Here is a 26,522-nt window from a genome sequence, read left to right on the forward strand (position 1 = left end):
TGCTACCTAATCCATATCCATAGTTAGGCTAAAGAGTTTAGACTACTAAAGAAGTCACAGTTTTGCCAGTCCCACGCTCACACAACATGATAAAAGAAATTCTTACAAAACCATCAGAATTTATTATAATTCAGGATGTGCTTCAAGAACCCCATATTTTCCAGTGCAATAATTAGCTAACTATATGTAAATCAGATTCCTGTATTTTGTATAGAACACTAAGAAGAAAATGAAACTGCTATCTAATGTTTTTAAATGTATTCTAAGAAAACTATATTTTCATAGTAGTCCATTCAATGAGAAAATCAGCATATTAAATCAAAATTTTCCAAGTAGGTAATTAGGATTATTTTCAGAAATTTGCAATTAAAGCTAAACATTTTAGAATACTGTAGCTCTCCCGTATTTCCTAGTTGCTGGATGTTTCTGCTTTGTACAAGACTCCTTGCAATTGTAGATTAGCACTGACGTCTTATTTTTTCTGGGTACTGAATTTTGAAAGGAGCTTGAAAGATTTTGATAAATGCTTGGACATCAGACAAATAGAGAACTCAGAAAAAGAGGAAATAACATCCCAACAATATCTTAACAATAGTTAAAACAGATCAACAGATTAAGCTGTAAGTGCAGTGACTGCATCTAAGTGGTCTAGGCCATGCAACTAGAGAATCTGAGAACTTTTTACTGCCCTTATAAATTGGTTTTGTTCTTCACAGATGCTTTTTCATCAGCATGTGTAAAGGCAAATGAAGCACTTAATACCATGTTTAAACTTGGCCAACAGCCCTGTCATGGTTTAAACCCAGTCAGGCAACTCGTTCACTCGCCCCCCCCGCCCCCCCCCCCTTCTTTCCCTCCCCCTACTCCTGGAGCGACAGAGAGGAGAATTGAAAAGCATGCAACTCCCACGGGTTGAGATAAGAACAGTTCAGTAACTAAGGTATAATACAAATCACTACTGCTACCACCAATAATAACAATGATAAAGGAAATAACAAGGGAAGAGAATACAACACCTCACCACCAGCCAACCGGTAACTCACCCCCCAGACCCGACCCATACCTCCTCCAACCCTGCAGTCTCCCAGCCCTTCCGGTTAACTCCCAGTTACATCCTGGCCATGACATGCTGTGGTATGGAATACCTCTTTGGTCAGTTTGGGTCAGGTGTCCTGTCTCTGCTTCTTCCCGGCTTCCCCTCCTCCCTGGCAGAGCGTGAGGCTCACAAAGTCCTTGGCCAAACCAAAACATCCTTGTTATCAGCTCTGTTCCCGAGCCAAAAGTCAAAACACTGCACTGCACCAGCTACCAAGGAGGAGAAAAATGACTGCTACTGCTGAACCCAGGACAAGCCCTCAATTGGTCATGCAGTTTGAACTAGATGATTGTTGTAGGTGTCTTCCAGCTGAAATAATCTGTTCAAATAGGCAAGTCTGTAACTGGAATGGTATGAGTAGGCCTTCGCAATGTACTTCTGCAATGCATCCAAGGATTCTTCAAGATGAATATGTGTTTACTTGATATATTGGCTGTTAACAGAACTTGTATAAACTTGAACTGCTTAACGAGGCTGCAATTTTTGTCTCGGTGAAGATATACGTTAAAGTTAAGGTTGCAGGCTGCCAGTAAGACAACAACAATTCTGTGTAAACACAGAAGTACATACACAACCTCATAAAATACTGCAGACTGATGAGCCATAGTCTTGTAGACTGTTGAAGAACTGTCAGTTTTATGAAAAAAACTTTAGAAATTACATTTTTCCTGGTTTTTTTTGTATTTCACATTTAGCTTACCCTGAAGTGCTTATGTTAAGTATGTACTTTTTGCCTCATTTTCATTCCCCTATTTCATTAAGCACTTAGATAACCCCTTTTCCAATCCTTCAAAAGCTAGGCTGGATATTATCAACCCTGGTCTCCGCATGCTTAAGGCAAGCACAAGAAAATAGTCCCTCACAGGACTTAATAATTAGGAAATGCTACAGTGGAAATGAAGATACTGCAAGCAGACTGGACTTAAGCATGTTTTGTTTTATTTCTTTTTTTCCCCACCAACTGGTTTAGTTTAATGTGGTAGCAAACCAGCAGAGGGGTAAATGAAACTTCCACTTTTAAATAGAAAGGAGAACACCAGGTAGCAGTTCACATTGCTTCAATTATGATGACCCAAAAGACAACCAAGCTGGTCAAACTTTTCTTCTCAGGTAGCTTCTAATTGAAGGAGTATTTCAGGGAAATCTAATACCATCAGGCCCCTCGCAAATCACTTGGAAAAGGTGCAAGAGAAGTCTGACACATCTTCCTGGGTTGAAAACCTCAATAGGGTATTGTCTTGAGAGACGGTATATTCCAGTGAAGAGAGGAGGTCACGATCTTTGTACAGAGACAAGAGCACTGTATTTGAGTGCTTCTAGGCTATTATTTAATACAGCCAAAGGTGTCAGTAGAGTCATAGAATACTAGGTTAGAAGAAACCTCAAGGATCCAACCTTTAAAAACACCTTTGATGAAAAAGGTAATCACAGATGACTCAAAACCACCTTTCACCACTAAACCAACAACAAATGCACATCTTCCCCTGGAAAAAACATGGGGACAGAGAACATGATTTTGGCTAAAGGCTGAGAGGAAAGGAGTATTTGAAAACACTTCTATTTCTCTCCCTGCTTTATTGCCTAATATGCTTGTTCCTCTACACTTTGGTGCTTCACAGACTTACTCCGAAGCTATGCACCACTGCTCCAACACTAGATGAGAACAAAAGAGTTTTGTCATGACATACCTAAATGAAATGTGTGGTATTAGTTGAGTTGAAAACGGTGCAAATAAGGATGTGGCAGAGTGCCTGAAAGACTAACAGTTTTGAGTATCATGGCGAGAGCCACCGACTTTTCCACAGGGCCATGGCGAGAGGGCGGGAGCTACGAGGGGCGGAACTACACTTCCCGGCAGGCCGCAGGGGCGGAGAGAGGTGAGGGTGATCTGTTGACGGCGGAGGTGGGGTAGCGTGGAGGCGGTCGCTTCCCGGAGCCCGTCGTCGCGGCCATTGGCGGGGCGTGGGTGGTGCTGCCATGGCGCTCTCGGCGGCGCCCCTCAAGGTCTGCATCGTGGGCTCGGGGAACTGGTGAGTGCTGAGAGGGCTGACACCTCAGCGGCGGCCCCAGCCCAGCCTTCCCGAAGGCTGTGCCCGCCCGTGCCTTGCTCTCGCTTCCCGCCCCGTGCCGTCGTGCCCCGGCCCGGAGCTTGAGGGTTTCGCGCCGTGGTCGCGCTGTACTCGGGGGTGGCGGTGGCCCCGGGTGCTGGTGGTGAAGCGTAGTGTCTCCGGTGTCTGCCAGTGTGGCTGGGTCTGTGGCTGTGACATACGGGTTGGCTTCTCTAGCCCTGGGTATCCCTCGGAGGCAGTGGAATTGCCCTGAAGTAAACGGAGGGAGAAGAGGCAGAATCGAGCACCCTGTTTTGGCGTGCTTGTAGGCACTTGTCTGCTCATTGAAGTTACGTTGGGTTGTTTATAACCTGGTGTGTGTTGTGTGGTTTATGCGGTGTCAGGTGATGTAAACATTAAAGATGCTGAATGTGTTTTTAATGTCTATTTCAGCATCTTAGTACTGTCTGTAGGGCTCTGTAACACTTCCGCTTAGCTCCAGAAGTGGTTTTCCCATGTTAGTGTTTCCCAGGGTAGCTCAAAGAAGGGTTGTAAAACTCTCCGTTATTTGAGGTATGTTTTCCTTTTCAAATTAATTGTGCTGAGGCACAGTGAAGGCTTGAGACATGGCTTTACTGCTGCATCTATCACTAATTTATAATTAGACTTAAATAAACTCAGTCTTGTGTCCACTGAAAGCAATAGGTTTACTAATAATCTCAAAAGTTTACACATTAATCGTCATTTGTCTTGTCTTCAATTTTTGTACAATTCATCATCACTGTTTTTTACCCTGCATCCCTATTTACAATGTATAAGGCATCTGCAATCTATTATATAAATGTATCTTCACAGTTGGTCACTTCAAGCACTAAGCATATGTTATTTCTGATAACGTTGTTTTTAGGACATCAAATCTAAACTAGGGGGAGTTTGGTGTAGAGCAAGGTATTGTGTTTTATTAAACCAGACTTACTGGTGTTCTGTGAGGGTGACCATGGACTTGTTGCTCACTCTCTGCTCCCTTCATCCAGTTGGCTTTTGGTGCTGTTTTGCAGTTACAACCTGGCAGCTACTGATATTTTTGTTTTTCTTTGTGAGGGCTTGCTGAGGGAATGGCTGATGTTTCAGCGCAGCATCTCTTGCTTGCTTTGCACTAGTTTGTAAAACAAACGGGGAGATACTGTGCATTGCAGTTTGTGTCAGAAGGAAATTACGCAGTTAACCCTATCTGTTTTTTGGGAGTAGTGTTGCTGTTCTTTCATACTCGAGATCTAGCAAAGAAGTTTTACAGGAAGTTTGACTGCATTTATATTTGATTCATTGTGAAACACTGGCAGAAGCAGAAGGATTTGTAGATACTACCTAGTAGCAATAACCATGTGCATATATATTTTGTTTTCAGCTATTGGATCAGTTTAACTGATTCAAGAAAAGTTCAGGCCTAATGAGATGGAGTTTGGGTGGCAAAATGCCTGTATCTGTGATGCTGAGAGAAAGAGATAATGCCATTATGGGGCATCAGCATTTTTCTTTCTTAGGGGATGAATGTATTCAAATAACTTATAGCTTATTTCACATGTGATAGCAGTGTGGCAGGAAAGCAGAAACCAAAATAATAAAAAAAAAACCTAAATTGCAAATTATTCGATGTGCAACAGCTTTCTCATCTCCTGCTCTTCCTCCCCCCCCAAAAAATATGTTTCTGAAAACAATAATTATTGGAGAGGTAGGTGATTTCTTCCTCAAAGTCCAAGGGATGGCAGATGCCAAACCCTGTCTGCGAAGAGCACTGTGATTCGATAATATATGCAACCATTGAACTAAATAGGACTTGAGTTGTGTACCTGTGTGCATGTAAGTGTGTGAAATACAAACTCACTCCTCTAAACAAGGTAACAAGGTTTTATTGAGGGATGAAGTCAATAAAGCAAAAGCAACAGTGCTAGGCGCATGACTGTAGCCAGAGGTGCGAGTGATTAGCATTTGTTACAGGTTTATATACTTTTGCTATTACATTAGTTACATGCATATTCATAATTCCCGCATAAGGGCGGGGAATATTGTAACTAACTCCCAGAACTTAATTATCGTAAGTCCCCTCCTCTTGGCGTCTGCATACTGCTCTCCGGTGATTGTGGGCAGGGATCTTGAGGATGAAGTAAGCAGTCTTCCTCTTGTGAGTAGAGGTCTTCAAGATGGAGTAAGCAGTCTTCCTTACAGTGTACTTTTCACCTTTGGCACAGTTGGATGCCCCAGTAATCACACAACTAGCTGAAACCAGCCATATCTGTATAATTCTTCTGATAACTAGCAAAGATTTAAAACAGTGTGACCTTCCTGCAAAATTTATTGCAGGATAGGCAGACAAGGAGTATCCCAAGCTAGCAGATGTTTGGGAGGCTCTGTCTCTAAACTAACTGATAAGTAGAAGGATGGTGTGAAATAACTCATTCATGTTTAGTGGGGCCACTAAATCCTGTTACCACACTTACAATACAAACATTGTTCTTTAAAGATACTTTAGAAGACTAGTGTGAAACAATTAACTCATGTTTAGTGCTGCCACTACATTCCACAGATTTACAACATAAACATTGTTCTCTAAAGTATTAAAAAGTACTTTAACTCTATGTTTTTCAGGCACTAGCTTTTCTTATATCAAGTGCCCCCCGCCCCCCCCTTTCGTTTACCTTTACAAATTCTTTTGCTATGTGACTCCGTTTTCTCAAGAGTTCTGGCCCTTTTTAACTTGTTGTCTAATCTTGCGTCTTTGTTTCTTTTATTGTAAAATGGTACAGTTATATCCACATAACCACACCTATGATTTGCAAAAGCCAATGCATTTATGTGTTTATCACAAGTGCCTTTTCGAACTGGGGGCCTGTGGTCTTAAAATGAAAGCATTTAAAGATCAAAAACAGGTAAATGGAAAGAAACTGAAGCATTCATATACATCTGATCATTGATATTTTGGAGTTATATATTTTTGAAGATTGCATTACAGGAGTGTGTGACAGGTGCTAAATTGTAAGCATGTAAGTAGTTGAACTGGGTGGGGTTTGGCATCTTGTAGCAGTTTGGAGATTGTTGGGTTCTGTGTGAGTCCCACAGGTGCCAGTAGCTGTAGGTCTTTGGCTTCTCACAATACTTTAACCTCTATCTGGGATGAAAAAAAAACTGTGAAAGGAGCTAGGCATGATAAACTCCTTCCAGTCAGACTGGTTTGGTAGTTTTGCTAGAGGGAAGGTCACCTTAACAATGAAGTTGACTTGGCAGGGGTCACTCAGCACCTGATGTGATCATGGGACCGGGATAAGACAGGTTGCTTGCAAGGCAGGGAAGAGCAGGAGCTGTGCTATTTGCTGGCCTTGCCCACTTAGGGTTACTCAGGTGCTGGATAAGTGATTGTATTAGGATTGTTAAAATGGGGGATAAAATAAGCTTTCATGAATGTGAAGAGAGCACACCTTGGGAATATGCCTTGGAGCCTCAGGATTTAGGGCAGTGCCCAGATTCAGCAAAAGCTGCCTCAGGCATGTACTATAGCCCACTTTTTCTGATAACTCTTCCAGGGCAAGTGAGCAAAGTGTGCACAGCAGGAATTTATCCCTGTCTTTTGCTGGAACCAGCTGTTAATTAATCTGATTGCCTAACTTGAACAGAAAGAGTTTGGAATGAGAAGGGAAGCTACCGGGGCACAGGAGTTCATACAGCTAGAAACTTGCTGTAGAAAAACGGGAGGTAAAACTTTTACAGGGGCGAGTGGTATAGAGCTAGAACTAATGATACTGTGCACTTTCATATTGTAACCTCCACTGATTCTGGTATCAGGGCAAGTTTAGGAATTCCTGGATTTTGGGCTTTGCTTTTAAAGTGATGAGGAGAAAGCAGACCAACTGAGATACACTGAAACAGTGAAGGGTGGGAGACGAGACAAAGTGAGTGGTCTTGCTCAGCAAGCATCAGATACAGTTCTTCGGAGGTGCTAAATAAATGTATGTGATTGTATTTCGGCATAGGAAAAGAACTGCTGTTTGGGATGCAGATACCTTGTATTACGTGAATAGCATTAACCATCCTTCAGAGCATGTCAGGGTTAAGACTGATGAGGGAATCTTTCACTATGCTTTTTCTTGTGTAACTGCGCTGTTGCAGGCACCAGGTCTCATAGTCTAGCTCACACTAGACCTGTTACTGCTAGGAATAAATAAAAATTCCTGTTCCTTTGGCTCATATCAGGAGCATACAAGATAGGCCATACAGTCCACACTGAGTATTTGTGGCACAGAAGAGAATACAGGCTTGCTTTTTGGATTAACAGGTGTGGGAAGCTGGTATTTCACCTTACACAGAGCTATCTTGTACTTTGTGACAGTTGTTTGACCTTGCTTAATTCAGTTCTACAGCAGTTGTTGCAACATAACACAAAACAAAGAGCCAGAGAACCCAGTCAGCAGAATCTTCTTGAATTCAGGAACTGAATGCAAATCTTTGCTTTGTTACTACTATGTTCACAGGCTGAAAAAAAGACAGCTTAAGGCATTCAAGTGTTAAATAGTAATGGAATTAATGTCCCATTCAAGTAGTACACACTGCCAAACTTTATGCTGGCAAGCAGTTTCAAAATCCCAGTTGGACAGTTGCTGAATCAGTCCTGTCTATCAACACTAAGCACATGGAATATGAAGTTCAAAACTGAAAACAGTGATTTGCCAGGATCCAGATTTTGTATATAAATATGCAGTAGTAAACATGCTTTTTGTTCAAGGAACTCAAACAGCTTTCTGAGGAACACATACTTGTGTTGTGTTGAATGTGATTCATACTGTTTGTGTGGATCTGAAATTTGGGGATGAGCTGGTGAGTTGTCTGTCATTGCAGAGGATACCACTCTGTGTGCATGCAAATCTAGAATAAGAGCTTGATAAGAGATGGTTGACAGTTGTGGCTTCTGTATCACTTCGTAACCCAGGGGAATTTGTAGTGTGTGAAGCACTGTTAGAGAAACAAATTCCAGTCTCTTAAGACATACGGTTTTCTGGTTTAACTGAAGGTCCGCTTAAGATAATGTAATAATTTTCTGCCACGACTTAGAAAGTGACCTTAGGCCTGCGATAGCACACGTTTTGAATACAGCACAATGAGTTGTGCCATACTTAAAGCTCCTGGAGCGGAATGAATCTGTTTGGTTTAGTTGCCAGCTACGAGTTTATTACAAGCAATATCCATAATAAATTTAGGGGAGTGTGTAAGTATCACTAGATTGGAAAAGTTCAAGTGTCCTCCTAAGAAAGTATGCATTTCCACAGACACATACATAAGACTTAGACTGGTGGCTCTGTATTTTTATTGCATCTTTCTAAATTATTTTTGTCTGCTTAGTTGGTTATCAGTAATTGTGAAGCCACATTTTTGTCCCAGGAAAGGAAGTTAGGTTAAGAGGTTTGCTAAATTTCATCTTATTCTTTCATATAGCATTCAGGCTAGGAAGGGGAGGTTGCATTAAGTGCTCTTCATGTATGTAGCTTCAGTAATTCTGATTAATTTCATCATTGTTTAGAAATTTGAGCAATGAAATTGATCCCTGTCCTACAGGTTTCACTGTGTGCTGTTCCTGGGGAGGAAACTTAACGGTAATGGAATTGACTGCCTGCAAATTCAGAGGATCCTGTTGCAACAGTTAAATTCTGTGAGGCTGGCAGCATAACCATAAAGCTTATAAGTTATGCAAGATAGAAATGCTTCTTGGCTTTTAAATGCATGTCAGTATTGCACAGCAACTGCTGAGTTAGTCACCTTAGCAAAGAAAGCTTCCAATTCCTTAAAGGTAAAAATTAACTTCTTTTGCTTTGAAGATATAATGCATTTGATTTGTGGAAACACAGTAACCCAAACTCTGACTGGATAGCCAGTAAGCAGACAAAATAAGTAAGGATACTTTCAGTAAATGCTTCAGTCCAACCTACACTAGGTAGACTTGAGAGGGAGCAGCACATGTGAATGACTGGTGTACTTTTCCATTGTTTTACTAGGTCAAAGTGCTGTGAGTTTCTGTTTATTTTAAAGACAATCTCTTAGAGCAAAATCATAACTTTATTAGAATATTTTTGTTTCCTGCAGGGGTTCTGCGGTTGCCAAAATCGTAGGCAATAATGTAAAACAACTGCAAAAGTTTGCCTCCACGGTGAAGATGTGGGTCTTCGAGGAGAATATTAATGGGAGAAAACTGACAGAGATCATAAATAATGACCATGAAAATGTAAAATACCTCCCTGGATACAAGCTGCCGGATAATGTGGTAAGGCTCAGAAGCTAAATTCTAGTTATGGAGCAGAGGGAATATTGCTCTTGCTGTGAATGGAGGTAGAAAGTTGTTTTGCTAACACCTTTAGGGGTTATAATAATTGAGACTGTATGCTATTTTACTGATGAGATCAAAGATTTGAACAAGTAAAATTCTGCAATTGTGCAGGTAGGCAAATCCAATGCACTGTACTCTATATTATTATTATTTCTTATTTTTTCCCAGTATCACCATTTCATTTATTTACTTCAGCTTCTGTACAGGAAAGCAAAAGAAGCACAATAACAAGCTCTGATTATACCTAGTACAAAAAATAAATTGGCCTCGGCACTGGAAGGGTGCTGTCTGGTCAGTGATAATTGAAGAGGATTTAAAATACTCTAAAATCCTTAGGGAGTATTACAGAAGGAGAACTAGAGTATTGCTCAAGCAGACTGCAAAACATTTGCAGTTTATCTGGCTCTCAGTTGAGCTTCAGCTATGTGCAGTCACATCAGTGTGTTAGGTATGGCATTGCCAGGGCAGGACACTGGGTCTCTGCATCTGTTCTTTGTTGGTGTAACATGATGGTTGGTGGGCAGTTGGTGACTCTTGGTGTTACTGAATTGTCAGCTGCTACAGCCTTTTCCTATAGAGATTTTGGGCAGGAAAAATGTGAATTGCTGTGCAATGCAGATTTCACTTTAACAATAATGCTGAAATGCCATTTCCCAGAAGCAGTGTTTCTGCTGCCCACTTTCTGCTCATTCAGGTTTAATCTCTTTATTGGTTTGTAGAGCTTATTGCTGAATTTTAAACCTGTTATTTTAAGGTGGTCATCAAGTGTTAGGAAGAATGGAGTCTGGCAAGTGACTTCAAAGTAGGTCACCTTCTGAAAGGGTAAACAAAATCTATGAGTGCAGAGAAAGAACATAAACTAATAGGTGTAAGAGGCCTGGAGAAGACAGTTGAGTGTATAAGGAACTAAGTAAATAAACTACTTTTCTGCATACAATACTTTATTAAAAAATATGTCAAAGAGATGGCAGCTTCTTATTCATATTTTCTTACTCAAAGTACTGGTTTAAATGTTAAGGAACGTTTTGAATTTTCATGGCACTAACCATGTTGGTGGCTGTAAAGATGCTCCTTTTAGGACGTAAAATAGCTGCTTTGAAACTCTGAATTCTTTTGATTTTCTGGGAAGTTTATGTTACTGCTCGTTTTCAGTGATGAAGCACAATAGTTTGTAGCATTCAGTATAAGACAAAAATGTGATTTACCTATCGGATAATACTTCTGTGTAGTGTTAATTTCAAGAAGTTATGTGGCCTTTCTCCTTTCTCTCCCATAATTACACAGGTTGCTGTCCCAAACCTTAATGAAGCTGTACAGGATGCAGACTTGCTGGTTTTTGTCATTCCTCATCAGTTCATTCATAAAGTCTGCGATGAAATCACAGGACGAGTACCCAAGAAAGCGCTTGGTATAACTCTCATAAAGGTATAATAAATACTATGCATTAATAACTGAGACCATGTCATGGAATCTTCTAACCCAAGATGGCATGATATTTTGAGCTGGAAAGTGCCTTTACATTATTCACTCAGTTGTTCCATTGAGCATTTCTAGATGTAAGATTGGAATTTGTGTTGGTCATTAGTGGATTGGTTGCAGTGCTTTATTTTTGGCTAGCGCTTGCAGGAGGAGGAGAATGAGGCTGTTCCCAAGGCTTGTAAAAGGAGAGAGTAAAATGCTCTCCAGTCTGTTGATTGTTTCCAAATGCATCAAAAGATGAAGAACAGAGCACAAGCATAATGCTTCAATTGTTAACGCACATCCCACACACTGAGTTGATCATTTTAGGAATTGCTGAGAGAGTTGCATGTGATTAAGAGGACAGTGCTTTTGCTCATGTCAAATATTATGTTGCAACAAGAGAGTCTGGTCAGCGTTGCCAAAAAAGACAATTGGAGCATAGGAAATAGGAGGGGGCAGAGGTGCAGGAAGTGTTTCACTGGAGTGTTTGTAGTTTTGGTGGCAGGAGAATTTTTAAGTGTGTATGAGCTGCAAAGAACAAGCTATTCCCATAAGATTTGGAAAATTCTGTTTTGTTGTTGCTTTGTACTTATTTTAGAGTAGGCCATTTTTGGAGCACACATTCCCTTGTTTACAATCATGTCTGAAAAATTATATCGAGCTGTGTTCAGAAAGAACAAAACCCTGTATTGCTACTTACTGCAAGCTTGTCTTTTGGTTTGGTTAACTAAGCCCATCAAATCCATATTGTTTGGCCACTGCTGACCTGATACATTGCTGAGATGTAGGAAAAAGTAATGCTTCCTAATTGCACTTACTGCATTTTACAGAAAAAGCTTTTTGTATTGTAGGATAAAACAAGGAGATATTAAAAATGGAGTGCATAACATCAAACCCATACAGTTGTCCTAAGTGCCCTTAAGTTTCAAGTTGTGCATTTATGCTTCTTTCTTTTGCAAACTCAAGGTAAACTTTCCTCTCCTTCAGTTTGCTAAACATGATTTATGTTCCCATGCCCTCAATGACAGAAATAATTGATGAAATCAGTGAAACAAATGGGAATTTATGTCAGCATATCAGAGTTTGGGCCTGAATTCCTGTGGGGATTACTGCTTGGGGTTTTGATTACCAGTGCAGTGTTGATAAGTGCCCATGTTTAAAAGGAGGGGGGGAGTGTACTTATGTTGGAAAATAAAAAAAATCCAAACCTCAAACAAACAAAGTCCTCAACATAACAGGAAGCCCATACTTAGTTTACTGTGTATAAAATAGCGGCACCTGCCATGCAAAGCTGAGTTGATTACCAGGCAGCTTCCCACTGGCACGTTGTGACACTGCATCAGTAAGTGGTCTTTTGAAAGAAAAGATATGAGGCCACTGCATTTTTTTTTCACAGATGAATACAAAGTACATGTTAGCCTTTATGTAAAGGCATAACTGTGCATCATTAAAGGTGTCATTTAAGAAGACAGGGCAGAGATTTAACACAGCAGTGAAACTAGGTAGTAGAGGCAGAAGTGCATTCTCTCCTTTACTTTTGCAGGTTCTTTATGCATGTTGTTTTCATCAAAGTCATATTTTAGTGGTCTCATTATGCTCAACACTAATGCTGTTAAAGTGGCTTGTATTAACTTTGGCAGTTAAAGTGCAGTTCTGCTCTTAAAAACATTAGTGGGAGGTCTTGTTTCTGCGCTTTCTAAATTGCTTGGCAAGTTGGTAGTGTGGCATGTCAGTCTTTTTAGTCTTTTCTTTATTTTTCTTTCCCCTTTTTCTGACAGTCTAATCCTCAAGCAGAGCCTAATACTTAATAATAAAGCAAAGCCTTTGGTAAATAGAGACATTTGGTAGTTAATCTGTGTTCCTATTGAAACTTCTGCAGCTGTGTTGCTTTACATAAGTTCTGATCACGAGTGTCTAAATAAAACAAGCTAATCATTGAGTAGGTATGCGGGGAGGAATTGTATACAGCTTGTGGTACAGTACATCAGTGAGCACAGGAAGCAGACTAGATGGTCATTCAAAACATTTTTCAGGCAGCCTCCACATCAGTCTCATTTTCATTTAAATATACATGGGCCCCAGGGATTGCTCTCAGGCATATTAGGATGCAAGCAGTAAGATCACAGATTTGGACTTGCATTGCCTGGGGATCATTGCTGCCTAGTGGAAATTCCCAACTTGGAGCCTTATTTTTGGGGAAGGGCTTGGTGTTTGTTTTTTCTCCCGTCATCTGTCATTCAGTATTGGATTTAACTCTGCAAGAAACAGGTGCAGTTCTCTGACTTTGTCAGAAATTGCATCTGTTTCATAGTGGAGCAGAATTTGGCACCGAAATCTCTCTGATCTCCTTTCACTTGGGTGAATAATTGTTGTGTATGTACTCACATTTTTTGGAGTTGTTCCCAATGTATGCATGCTTTTCTGTTTATTAATTGCTTGCTTAGGAGTAGGGGCCTTGCTCCCTTTTGTGGAGACATTTTTGGCACTTCAAGGGAAAAATACAGCATGTGTGTATGTGCTTGGTTTCACATCCTTTCTATATGGCTTATTACAGGTGAGAAGGCAGAGCTGTGCAATAAGTGATACATATTGAAAAATAAGGCAGAAATGCAAGCATTAGAAATGCAGGCATTAGCCTAATTGTCTGGTTTTATACTGGCATTTCTTCATGTCTCTTGATCACTACTGCCAACATACAAATGTCTGTGGATGTGTATCTGGAAGCAGTAGAGGACCACTCTGCCTTTTTGCCTTCAAGTCATAATTTAAAATTACCAATCCTCAAAAATACTGACTCCACAGCATTAAAAAATAGTACTGTATAAAGGGTGGTATAGCGTGGAAAAGACAGACCATTTCAGGAGCTTGTCTGCTTGAAATTCAAAAGGAGCCTGCATTTAGCAGGCTAGGAGAAAAAGATTTTGTGAGAAGAAGGTGGTCTCATTTGCAATTCTTGGTGCAGGCAATTCAGGGTACCAGACTTTTCATTGCAGCATTAATCTTTGGGGTGATCCTTTTCTGTTCAGGGTCCTGTTTCTGCCTCTACTTTCATGCTTTGCAGATTGTGCCTTATAAATGCAGATTAAGAATGTCCATAGAAGTTATTCTCAGCTGTTCAGCTTTCTATGTGTCTTGTAAATGGCTATTCCATTTGTAATAGTGATTAAACTGGGTTTCTACTTGTAAACTGTTGTTGGCATTATATACAAGGGAATCCCTCTGATATTTCAATTGAGATACCTCTTCACAAAACAAGTTATTGGGATGCCATTTCGTGAGTTCTGGTGCAGTTTCAAATCCACGTGCAGGCCTGATTCACAACTGATGGATTGGTGATGCTTCACTGGTTTTATTAAAAATACACTGATAATAAACAACTGAGATTCTGAACTAACAAAGACGAATATTCAGCGCCTCTTAAGATTAAGTCCTAACTATTACCATTATCTAGAGTTTAGTCCCAATTCTTAATGAAGATGCTTGAAGGGGTCACAAAACAGCAGAAGTTTCACCAGTAGCAAGTATGTTATCTTTAGTCTTTGCCTTAGGCCTTGTTGTACTTCTCACGCATGGACAAGACTAATTGTAATGTGCTTTCTTCTCTACTGTGTCTAATGAATGACTTCTTAGTATTCCCATTTAATCTTGGCTGCAGGGTATAGATGAAGGCCCGGAGGGACTCAAACTGATCTCTGACATTATTCGAGAGAAGATGGGAATAGACATCAGTGTGTTGATGGGAGCTAACATTGCTAATGAGGTGGCAGCAGAGAAATTCTGTGAAACCACAATAGGTACTGTTCCAAGTAATAAAAATGTTTAAAATATACTCCTGTCCTCACAGCTGCACAGCAGATAGCTCAACAGCCAGCTCATGTTGAAAACAGTAACATTTATTCAGAAACTGTTGAGTTCTTCTTATTTTAATATTGAATTTCCTGAAATGTACTAGGACAATACTAGGAATAGGAGAGAGAGGGGTGCAGTTTTACCTAGTCTCACTAGGGCTGTGACCTTAGCAAGCAAAACACTAAGCATGTTTTTTATCACTCTCCATGTAACAAACTGCTTTATTTTATTACTGTGCTTAAGATTTTTCTTGGGTCTGCATGGCTTTATATGAATAAATAATTGTATGTTCTGTTCTCCAGCTCAGGTGTTATGATCACAGATCATAGAACAGTAGAATAATTAGGGTTGGAAAGGATCTTTAGATCATCTAGTTCCAACCCCCCTGCCATGGGCAGGGATACCTCACACTAAACCATGTCATCCAAGACTATGTCCAGCCTGGCCTTGAACACCAGATGGAACATTCACAGCTTCCCTGGGCAACCTATTCCAGTGCCTCACCACCCTTACAGTAAAGAACTTCCTCTTTATGTCCAATCTAAACTTCCCCTGTTTAAGTTCTAACCCGTTACCCCTTGTCCTATCACTACAGTCCCTAATGAAGAGTCCCTCCCCAGCATCCCTGTAGCCCCCCTTCAGATACTGGAAGGCTGCTATGAGGTCTCCACGCAGCCTTCTCTTCTCCAGGCTGAACAGCCCCAACTTTCTTAGCCTATCTTCATACAGGAGGTGCTCCAGTCCCCTGATCATCCTCGTGGCCCTCCTCCAATAGTTCCATGTCCTTTTTATGTTGAGGACACCAGAATTGTACACAGTACTCTTAAGTGAGGTCTCACAAGAGCAGAGAGCAAGGTATTTGGATTGCTTTTTTGGTGTTTTTTTTTTCTTTAAGGTATCAATATCTTATTTTAATTTCACAGAATAATCAGTTTCCCCAAAAGCTAGACATTGTCATAGTTCTGTATTGATGCATACTTTTGCAGCACAAGGATGTGCCTGGTCTTGGCTTTCACAGTATCTAGATAGGCATATGTGTGTGTTGTGTGCATATGCTTACAGATAGTTGTACATAATAGCACAGAGCTCATGTTAATTTTTTAGTGTTAATTTTTACAGTTTTGTGCATTTTTAGCTTTATGACCTTTTATTAACAGCTTTTGCAGTGAACTTATTTTTGAAAAGCTGAATTACTTGTTATTGGTTAGAGACTTTTGCCAGTGGTAACATGCTTAATTAATAAAACAGTCTTGACATGCCTTCATCAGCAGTTTTTTCTCTGGAATTCAGGCCTTGAAATAATGGTTAGAATTGCATTTGCTGTATTTTTAATTCAGCTTTGTTTTATTATTAACTGGGTTTTTTAAGGGACTGATCAAAAAAAGAGTATAGATAATTAATGGAATTGTTTTTGAGAATCTGTTGCTGAGCAGACAATAAATTACATAGTCCAGAGTAACTCAGAGCAGAGCTTTGAAGTGCAATGTAGACGTATCCTTAGTCACTTAAAGCAGGACTCTGTTTAGGATGAAGGTAGAAAAATCTTGTCTCTGCTTTTAAATATTTTGGCTTGCACAGGAAATGCTAAATAATACCCAAATAAATAATTCATTTCTTAGCCTTCCTTTCTCTCTCTCAACAGGAAGCAAAATCTTGGAAAATGGCCTTCTCTTCAAAGAACTCCTGCAGACTCCAAACTTCCGAATAACTGTAGTAGATGATGCAGATACAGTTGAGCTTTGTGGTGCTTTAAAGGTAAGATTAAGAAGCTGCAGTTTGTACACAAAGGGAGTAGTGATCTTTATAGAAAAGAGGATATTTTCATTTAAAGAATTCAGTTTAATGTGCTTCATATATTACTGTCCTGGGTTCAGCAGTAGCAGTCATTTTTCTCCTTCGTGGTAGCTGGTGCAGTGCTGTGTTTTGATTTCCAGCCTGGGAACAGTGCTGGCGATACCGATGTTTTCGGTTGTTGCTAAGTGATGTTTACCCTGACCAAGGACTTTGTGAGGCTCATGCTCTGCCAGGGAGGAGGGGAAGCCGGGAGGAAGCAGAGATGGGGCCCCTGACCCAGGCTAGACAAAGAGGTATTCCATACCACAGCACGTCATGCCTGGGGTGCGGGGTAACTGGGAGTTACCTGTAAGGACACAGGCTTCTGGGTGGGACTCGTTTCTTGGCCGGTGGTATTGTATTCTCTTCCCTTGTTATTTTCTCTTATCATTGTTGTCATTGGTGGTAGCAGTGGTGATCTGTGTTGTACATTGGTTGCTGGACTGTTCTTGTCTCAACCCGTGGGAGTTGCACTCTTTCGATCCTCCTACCCGTTCCTCCGGGAGCGGGGAAGGGGAGAGCCCCCGGGGGGGGGGGGACGCTCGATTGCTCTCAGCCCAGCACCACTCACTGGGAGTGAGTGAACAAGCTGTCTGGCTAGGGTTTAAACCATGACAAATACATAAAAATACTCCATAACATTTCTGGAAGAACCAGATGGGAAATTAGGGAGCAGCATGTTCTACGAGTCAGCTTTTAGATGCTTGTCTTATCATCGCCCAAGTTCTCTTTCTACATCTTTTGCTTAGCTCACACAGAGTCTTGAAACCAGTGTTGGTTTCATCTAATTAGTCAATATATTTCTGAATCCATTTTCGTTCCCTTTTTGCAAGTGTATTCACAAAAAGAAAGGGGCAAAAAAAAACGTTGGTGTCCTGGGTTCAGCAGTAGCAGTCATTTTTCTCCTTCTTAGTAACTGGTGCAGTGCTGTGGTTTGGACTTTCAGCCTGGGAACAGCGCTGGTAACACCAGTGTTTTTAGTTGTTGCTCAGTAATGTTTAGTCTGACCAAGGACTTCATGAGTCTCATGCCTTGCCAGGGAGGAGGGGAAGACAGGAGGAAGCAGAGACAGGACACCTGACCCAAACTGACCAGAGAGGTATTCCATACCACAGCATGTCATGCCTACTATATAAACTGGGGGCAGTTACCCAGAAGGGCTAGATCACTGCTTGGGTCAGGCTGGGTATCGGTCGTTGGGTGGTGAGCGGTTGTATTCTCTTCCCTTGTTATTTCCCTTATCATTATTATTATTGGTGGCAGCAGTAGTGGTTTGCATTATACCTACTGTCTAAAATAACTTGTTGGCATGCTTGGCATGTTCTTCTTTATGATGATGTTTTTTTCTTTTGAGGACCTGAGCACATTTCCCATTTATTTGTTGACCTTTTCTAAGGGTTGAGGTCAGAAATTAACAAACTTCAAATTTGGATAGTTCAGTTTCAAGGTATCCAGTTGACTTCACAGGCAGTGTGATCTAAGACCACCTACAGGTTCCAGCTGTCATTTGCCATATGATGGAGTCTTTCTAGGAAGTGTTTAAACATTATGACTGTAAGAGTAGTACGAGTAGCTGTGCATATGTATGGATGTACTCCTGGGTGCTCATGGATGTGATACTGATCTCTGGGTATGGCAGAATGGCCATGCTTCCACTGCCTCGTGTATGCGTTCAGGTATCTGGAGAGTTAAAAAACCTCAAGTGGCAGCAACCAAGGACCAAGACAGATATGACAGTTCCTTTAGAAAGGAGAAGGAGCAGTTGATGTGGTTGCCTTTCAGGTTGCTTCAGGATCATCTCTAAATCTTATGGTTCCATCTTAACCTTAAGCAAAGAAGCAAGAAGTAGAATGATGATTTATTATTTACCAGATTATGTGCGTTATTACTTACAAAGATGGTCTTGCAAAGTGGTTTATGTCAGTCGCTGCTGGATAGTAGTCTAGGTACTACAGAAGTTGATTGTGGCAATTACTCTTTCCTGACATTAAGTGGAAATGAAATCCGTTATTTACTTTCAAGTTTGCTGGGAGCAAGTAAGCAGTTCATGCATAACCTCCCTGACAGTCCTGCTGATACTGTCTTTTATTTGTTGAGTCTTCATTTGACTTCTCTTAGCCATGATGCGAAGCAAAGAGCTTCTCCAAGTTCATGTGTAAGCAGGAGGAAAAGCAGGCTGTGCTGAGCTAACACTGCCTCAAGGAAGTCTGGACATCCCAGGTGAATTAGTATTTCTGTTCCTAAAATGCTACTAATGCTATTGCATTAGAGAACTACTCTAATGATCCATTTAATTATGGAGAGGTAATGATTGCCTCAGAAATGGCCTCGGATGCTGTCTTCATGAGCACTCCACAAACCTACTGTAAACAGAGTAGGACTGGAAATTGGGTATTTCTGAGCACTGACTGACTGTGTAAGAGAACATCTGTCAGCAAAATATGCAGGCTTGTTAGCCTTGACTTCATGGTCATCTCTTGACCTTGCATTTGTGACTTCTCTCACAAATGGCATGTTTGCATCAAGTCATGTGCAAGTGAAAGATGTTTCTCTCATTTGTTCTGACACATACTGTGAGAACTGCCTGGCATTACCATTTCTCTTCTGGAGCATAACTTCACTGTAAAATAACTGAATCCAAGTCTCCCTTACGTTCTAGAATAACTAGGACTAATGCCAGCTTCTGGATACCAGGTCAGCTAAAAACTTGCCTGTTAGTGCAGTGTTTTAGTAGTTTAAAACCATATGCAATGTAAAATCATCCTGTGTATCTTGCCTGCTGGGTGCTCTAATGTAAAATAAAAGCTGTTAATGCTAAGATGGAGGAAATGTGCTTGCTTAAGTGTGAGGTGGCTTTGAGAGCTCTTAATCCCTCAGGCCAAGACAAATGTTGTGTTGCAGTCATCTTGGTGGTGTTGTGACAGTATTTTTGAGCCTTTGGAACAACCGGTTTATCTGTAAGCTAAAGTTTCCTTGCCTACTGGGGTCTCAGAATCCCCATGTTGCGCATGCAAATATAATCAGTCTTTGAGCTCACAGAAGTGTACACAAATGTACATTTGCAGGAACTCTTGTAACTTCAAGTGTAGGCTTTGGCAGTGGCAGTGTTCAGGATCAACTGGGTCAGATACAGAACAATGTTTTCACCAGATAGATACAGATTCTCCACCAGAGTCTGCTTCTCAGAAGATCACAACAGTGCTAGTGCCATTAGGCTCCTGTGTTAATTTGCTTATGTTCTAAAATGACTATGACTAATGCCATCTTCTGGATACCAGATCATTATGCATCTTCCTGAAACAAACTCAGCTTAGTGCCTGCAGCCAGAAATGTCAAGGACCAAGCTGCCAGGTTTGGTCTTGTTTTGGACTGAAAGATGACTCCGGTCTCAAGTTCTGTGAGATTTTGTATTGGTTTATTTCTAAAAGGAGTGGCTTGTCTTTCAGTGAGGTGTAACTTTCAATGTGGTGTAGTTCAGTTCTCTGGAGTGTATTAGACACAGGAGAGTTGTCACAGATTCTTAAAGGATTTGAGTAAAACCAGGTGGTAGACCCTGTAAAATAATAATTGTGGCCTGAGGGTTATGTAAACCAGGATAGAACAGTCTTCTAGGAGTAGGTGGGTGTTCCAGTGTATAACCAGTTGTCTTGTTTCCTCATTATTTGCAAACTAAGTTTAAGAATGTACAATGGGGACATTGTACAAACAAGGAGTTTGGTTTTTCAGAGTTAGACTCACAGCTTGCCTTTTCCCCACCCCATTTCCTCAGAAGTAACTAGTCTTGGTATGACTTGCTTAAAATGATATTCGTGTTGCTCCAAACACAAACATTGCAAAAGGTGGAAGTAGACAACAAAATACCATAGGCCAAATCATCCTGTAAAGTTATGGCCAGATAGGCTGCTTCAAAGTGGAAAGGAAAGTCAAAGCAGGCAAAATTGGAGGGAAGGGAAAGCTTTAGTATTGGAGTGTTCAAGAAGTACATGGAAAAAGTCTAGAGGTTGTTCAAAATTATAGGGTTTAGCTGAGCACTAAACACTCGCAGACTTTGTGTATGTGTATATTCCATTTAAATGGGTTATCCCATCTGAAAACTTCTTAAATACCTGTTTGACTTCTTGTTTCGCTACCAAATAAAAATATATTGGAGGTTGCTCTGGGAGAGGCATTTGATGAAAATATGCCCTGACTGAATCACCACAAGCAGCATTTAAGCCAGGATGATCTGGAGTACCAGCTTTAAAAGTCTTGATTTGCTGCTTCATGTCTGATGTTGGACTATCTGTCTGCAATTTTTAAGGTCACCTTTAGAGCTCAGCTGGCTGCTCAAAAAGCAGGGACTTGTCCTCTGACATCATTTGATTCAGATTCATCTATCCATGACTGGCCACCCAGCACTGCAGCTACCTGCAGGTTTTGGTTCTTACAATCCAAAACCCAAACAAAACCAGTTGAAAGTCAGCTTGTTACTTTCATTATCAATTTCTGAGTTGCTGTTTCTTCAGCAGTAGTTACAGATGGTTTGGTTGGATTCCCTCCACCCCGCATTCAGTGCTGTATTAGGTGCCATAATGTTAGTTCTCCTGTAGTTTCTGTTGAGGTTACTGCTGCTGTTGTCACATGCTGAAAGGTATTACTACATCTATTGCTTCCTTGTTTTATGAGGATGTCATAATGCCATCTTTTTGGAAGTGTTTGGAGTTTTGGTAGGGGTTGTTGGGCTTTGGGTTTATTTTGTGGGTTTTTTAGGGGTTTTTTTTTTTTTTTTTGTAGGAGCAAACTCATCTTGGCTAGTCTCTCTTTTCCAGGCCAGAAAATAGCTTTTATAATCACTCAAACATATCTCAACTAATCTCTATGTTTGTAAACTGAAGAAGGGTCTGTTTAGCTGGTTGTTCATGAAGAAACAGCACATGCTTTGTAGAAGCTGTCACCAGGTCTGAAGGGAAAAAAAAAAACCTACATTTTTTCTTCAGAATCCTGTGTCATGAACCTTCTGAGAATCCTTGATTAACTATTGCTGATACAGGAACTCTGTATACTAAAAGGACTGAATTCTGTTAGCTTGGCTGAATTTGGGCTCTTAGCATATCAACATAGAAGTTGACAAATGATTCTGTGCTTCAGTATTACTTTAATCATAAAGAAAATACAGATAAAAGGGCTATGGGATGTCAGTCTAACTTTATCCTTACCTCAGGGCAGGAACAGCTCAATCTAGATAAAACTTTGTTTGGGTGTGGTGATACCTGTTTGTTCATAAAGATAGTCAATAATAATAGCTCCACAGCCTCTAGGGCAACTTGTTCCAGAGCTTTTATTCTGCTTTTATCCTTTGAAAAACTTAGTAATATAAGACTTGCCATCTTTGTTTATTCGTTTGTTTTTTCTTTTGTAGAGATTATCCCATAGCTATCAAAATCCCAAACCAAAACAGTAAAACCAAACCCAAACCCCAATAAAACAAGGATGGAGTCTTAGAATAGTAAAGTATTTGCAGTTCTTAAGGACATCTGCACTCTGTGTTTTGGTGTCTCATAGAATTCTGCAAGCAGTAATTGGCTCGTTTCCCATTTGGTTTGTCTCTTCTCATTAGAATATAGTAGCAGTAGGAGCTGGGTTCTGTGATGGCCTTTGCTGCGGTGACAATACCAAAGCTGCTGTTATTCGTCTTGGCCTGATGGAGATGATTGCCTTTGCCAGAGTGTTTTGCAAAGGGCGGGTGTCTACTGCCACTTTTCTGGAGAGCTGTGGGGTTGCTGATCTCATCACAACATGTTATGGTGGCCGGAACCGACGTGTAGCAGAAGCCTTCGTTAAAACTGGAAAGGTACCTCATTCACCGGGTGAAGTCCACTGTTGCAAGTACTAACACTCCTTGTTTGTTGGAGTAACAGTACAATTATCTGAGGCATGCCAGCTGTGCTGAGTGAGAACCCCTCTCTTTCCTCTTGTTTTTGAGTGTAGCAAGGCTAGAATGGGGGTAAAGGTGTTAAAAAAGAGGGAGATGCAGATTTAAGGGGAATTTTTACAAACAGTAATATAGGATAATATTTTATATGCTCAGTTAAGGTCATTTTTGAGAAAGGAAAAACTCTCAGCAACTATTTTTTTTTTAATTGTCATTCAGATGATGCTGTCAGGCTTATGAAAACTTTTATCATAACTCTCTTTGTCCTCCTGTTGTTTCTTTTTCCCACTTCATGGTTTAGTCTATTGAACAACTGGAGCAAGAAATGTTAAACGGTCAGAAACTGCAAGGACCACAGACTTCTGCAGAAGTGTACCGTATCCTCAAGCAGAAAGGAATGCTGGAAAAGTAAGTAAGAACAGATAAAGCCAGTTCCACATGCCCCTTTTTTGTGCCCATAATTCTTCCTGCATATTTGATATCTTCTTGAAGGTAACAGCCAAGAAGAAAATCACTGTAATAAGAGTAGCTTAATCCCCAGTTAAAATCACAGAGAGAAGTGAATAGAACCACAAAATAATACTGCTGTAGATCAAGCTAATAGCGTGACATTAAATTTGTGAACACTGTTCTGTGTGCAGAATGTATTGTTGCCTTCTGCTATCACAGAAAAGCGCAGCAAGTGTGTTTTAATATTTGAAAAGAATAAAATACATGGAAATGGAAGCTGGGCTTCCTAAAGAGACTTATGAAAAGGCTCTACAGCTAATTTCATTGTAGTAAATTCATTACTTGCCTCCAAGGAGAGGCACTTTGTTATTAAGGTTCTGTATAGGTGATCATCTGAATAGAGTGGCTGCTTCTTTCCATATGAATTCTAGCTCAAATAGCACAGTTCTCTTTCCTAATATGGTTTCCAGTTTGCTGTAGGATAAAACTTGCCATCTGCTTGTACAGGTCGGGGGTTATTTTCTGGTATGAAATGAAGCAGGTTTTCCTGGCTTGTTCATTTGGGTTCTAGTCAGAATATGTATGATTCCTAGAGCCACATGCACACAGTTGTCTCCATGTGAGATTAAGGGATGCATGTATCTCTTCCTGTTTGAAGAGGATGCAAATCAGAAAATAAATGCCTGCCAGTGAGAAGACCAAGCCTTACTACTTTGTTTTTTCCCAAAGGAGTTTTTGAAGTATAGTCTTAATGGCTCAGCTGCATTGAGTTACTTATTTTTTTACATTTTCCTTTGGATATAAGATAACTGAAGTCTGTCTCTGCAATGCGTGAAGCTAACTGCAGAAAAAAAATCTAGTTAAAGATTGGCTTCATTCTTTGCTGATAATGATGCCCTAAATGAGACAGGATGTCATGTTTGGGTTGTTTTGGGGGGGATTAGTTGATTATTTTTTCCCTATCTTACAACAAATAGAGTGTATTATGGAAGACTTCAGGTTTTGCTTTTTCTTAATGAGAGATATGAAAACCATTGGTATACCAATGTATATGTGTCAGTTCTTTCTAAAAGGTCATATTCAACGACACTTTCAAAAGCAACTTTCAGAGTGGTTTTCCCAGACTTTTCTTGTTACTGCTTTAAAACACAAAGCACAATAAACCAGCTGTGTTTTTAAACTTCAGAGTTAAGTGTCTAGGAAGAATAAAATTTCACACTCTCATCCTACAAAAAGAATCTCAAGGCTACACAGAAAAAGGCAAAAGTCAAAGTTCAGCAGAAGAGCCTCGGTAGCAGGGTTGATGCCTGTTGGTATTTACAGTGCAATTAGTTTTTCATTTCAACATTGTAGGACTAGCCCTCTTAATGTACTCAGACATAAGATGCATTTGAATTTTGCTGAGCCTGAAGTCAACCTTGGTTCTGAAGAATCTGACATTTCAAAATCCATGTTTTATTTTGGTCCCATCAAAATCTTGACCTTCAATTTCTTCTTGGGTTTCTTTGTGTCATATTCTGCAATTGTGTTTTCAAATGATTGCTCAGAAATAATGCACAACTGCTGTGCCAGTCATCCTTTTTAACCATGGATGAGTACTACTGTAAGATTGTTAAGGAAAGATGCAAGTGGTTTTAGTTTTTTTTAACTTTCTAGATGACTTTAATGGTTGGGCCATACATAATGAATGCTGCAGGCCCCATTAGAGCTAGCTAGGCTTCTGAGAGTGACTGTGCATTTTAGAGATGCTTTATTGTCATTTTAGAGATGCTTGGAGGTTCTGTATTTAGCCAGTGCTTTTCAGCCCAGCATTAACACTTGGCAGATACTAAAAGAAACTGATCTTTCCTAACCCCACTTTATTGCTTTCATTTAAGAAAATATTACAGAATAAACTCACACTGCATTTGCTTTCTCTACCCTGTTTCCTCAGGTTTCCATTATTCACTGCTGTGTATCAAATCTGCTATGAAGGGAAGCCTGTCAGAGAGATGATATCCTGCCTTCAGAGTCATCCAGAGCACATATGAAATCAATCAGGCATCATCCTAGTGCAGATTTCTGCCTTTCAAGTTCGTATCTGAGTTCAAGTGGATGTCTCATTAACATTTGTTCAGAGCTGCTCACCAGGCAACAGTAACAATGTATATGTCTCTGAATGGGTATTGCTTTCTGTTATACAGCCTAGTTTGACACAGCATGCCATGTTGGCTTGGTGATTGTTGTTTTACTGGCTAAAATACAACTGGTTTAACATAGACAATGCAAAAGTTACACTACATATCCAGTGTATATACACAAGTGTACTTTTGTGTGTATTCCTACACAATAAACAACAGTGTTTTGTCGTCTCTCATTAAGGCCTAGTCCAAAATCCACTGGACACTCTGAGAAGAATCCCACTGGTTTTGATGGAGACTGAATCAAGCCTGTAACCTTGAAATGTTAGGAGTCTTTCTATTAGAACTTGGTTTTGCTCTGTATAGACAATGACAATATTTGGCATGGATATGATTGTATTAATTTATGCAATATTAATGCAAAATAAGCAGTTGCTCGGGGGCTACAGGGGTATTTTAATGAACTCTGGTAAAGAACATTATGATTTTTGAAAGTCTTTAAAACTCTCAGACTATTTTGAAACCAGTTTCTAAGTGAAGTTAAAGGTTTTAATTACACAATTTTAAAGGGAATATGCTAGAGGGGGATCACTACCTTCCCTCTTGGTTTTAGTCCTCACGTTTTTGTATTTCTGTTTCTCCCTTGACATTCCCAGGTGTTAGGCTCTTCTAGAACTGCATTCCCAAAAACAAGTGGGAGATACTGACTTGGGGACTCTAAACCCTGGATCCTAAGGGTCATTTCAGTGTTGCCTGTGGTCATTCTCACTGGTACTGTTTGGTGGGTGGGGAAGGATACTGTTAGGTATCCACCACCCAAACCTGTCATGCAGTGTTTGTAGCTTAACCATCAGCTGGAAGGTGTTGCAATCCACACAGCACTCCGAAGACTGTTTGGGAAATTCCCTGGTAGATATGCTTGAGTTGTCAATAGAGTTATTATGTACCAGTACAATGACTCCATTCACTTCAGTGCCTGCCAGTGACTGACATGTCAACTGGACTGTAGTCCTGAACCAGAACCCCAGAGATGTTGAATTCTGAAGTTATTTTTTCACTGGATAAACTTTAATGGGTACCTGATCAAGTACCTTATTGACCAGTCTGCCAGGAAGCTTCTCAAAGCCATCTCTTTTATTCCCCAGGTATCTCAACTAGGTTTTCTCAGGCACCTTTGCTTTATCAGGAAGGTTCTTTTTATCTATTATTGGAAAAGTTGTGATTTCATGGGAGTTTTAGGGGTAGGGTTGGCTTGGTTGTTTTTTGTTGTAACAAGGTTTGTGCAGAATAGGTAAATGAAATCTGTCTTGCTTTTCTTGTGTACTAAGGTGTGATTTGGGGGTAAAATATGTCTAGATACATAAAGAGTGGACTCATTCTTGCAGCTGGG

The 26,522-nt window shown here is 40.4% G+C and overlaps 1 protein-coding gene across 1 annotated transcript; it reads left to right on the forward strand.

The window, feature by feature from the left end:
• The first annotated feature begins 2,969 nt into the window (after window positions 1-2,969).
• Window positions 2,970-26,522, forward strand: GPD1L (glycerol-3-phosphate dehydrogenase 1 like). The gene is made up of 8 exons (XM_061465033.1): window positions 2,970-3,126; window positions 9,268-9,445; window positions 10,793-10,933; window positions 14,625-14,763; window positions 16,461-16,573; window positions 22,248-22,481; window positions 22,864-22,970; window positions 24,946-26,522. Exons 1-8 carry the CDS (start codon window positions 3,074-3,076, stop codon window positions 25,040-25,042), a joined length of 1,062 nt encoding a protein of 353 aa, XP_061321017.1. The 5' UTR covers window positions 2,970-3,073; the 3' UTR covers window positions 25,043-26,522.

This window comes from Pezoporus flaviventris, unplaced genomic scaffold (genome assembly GCF_033815535.1).
Source record: "Pezoporus flaviventris isolate CSIRO_AGI_PZ_B2104156 unplaced genomic scaffold, CSIRO_AGI_Pfla_v1 ptg000037l, whole genome shotgun sequence".
Taxonomy (NCBI): domain Eukaryota; kingdom Metazoa; phylum Chordata; class Aves; order Psittaciformes; family Psittacidae; genus Pezoporus; species Pezoporus flaviventris.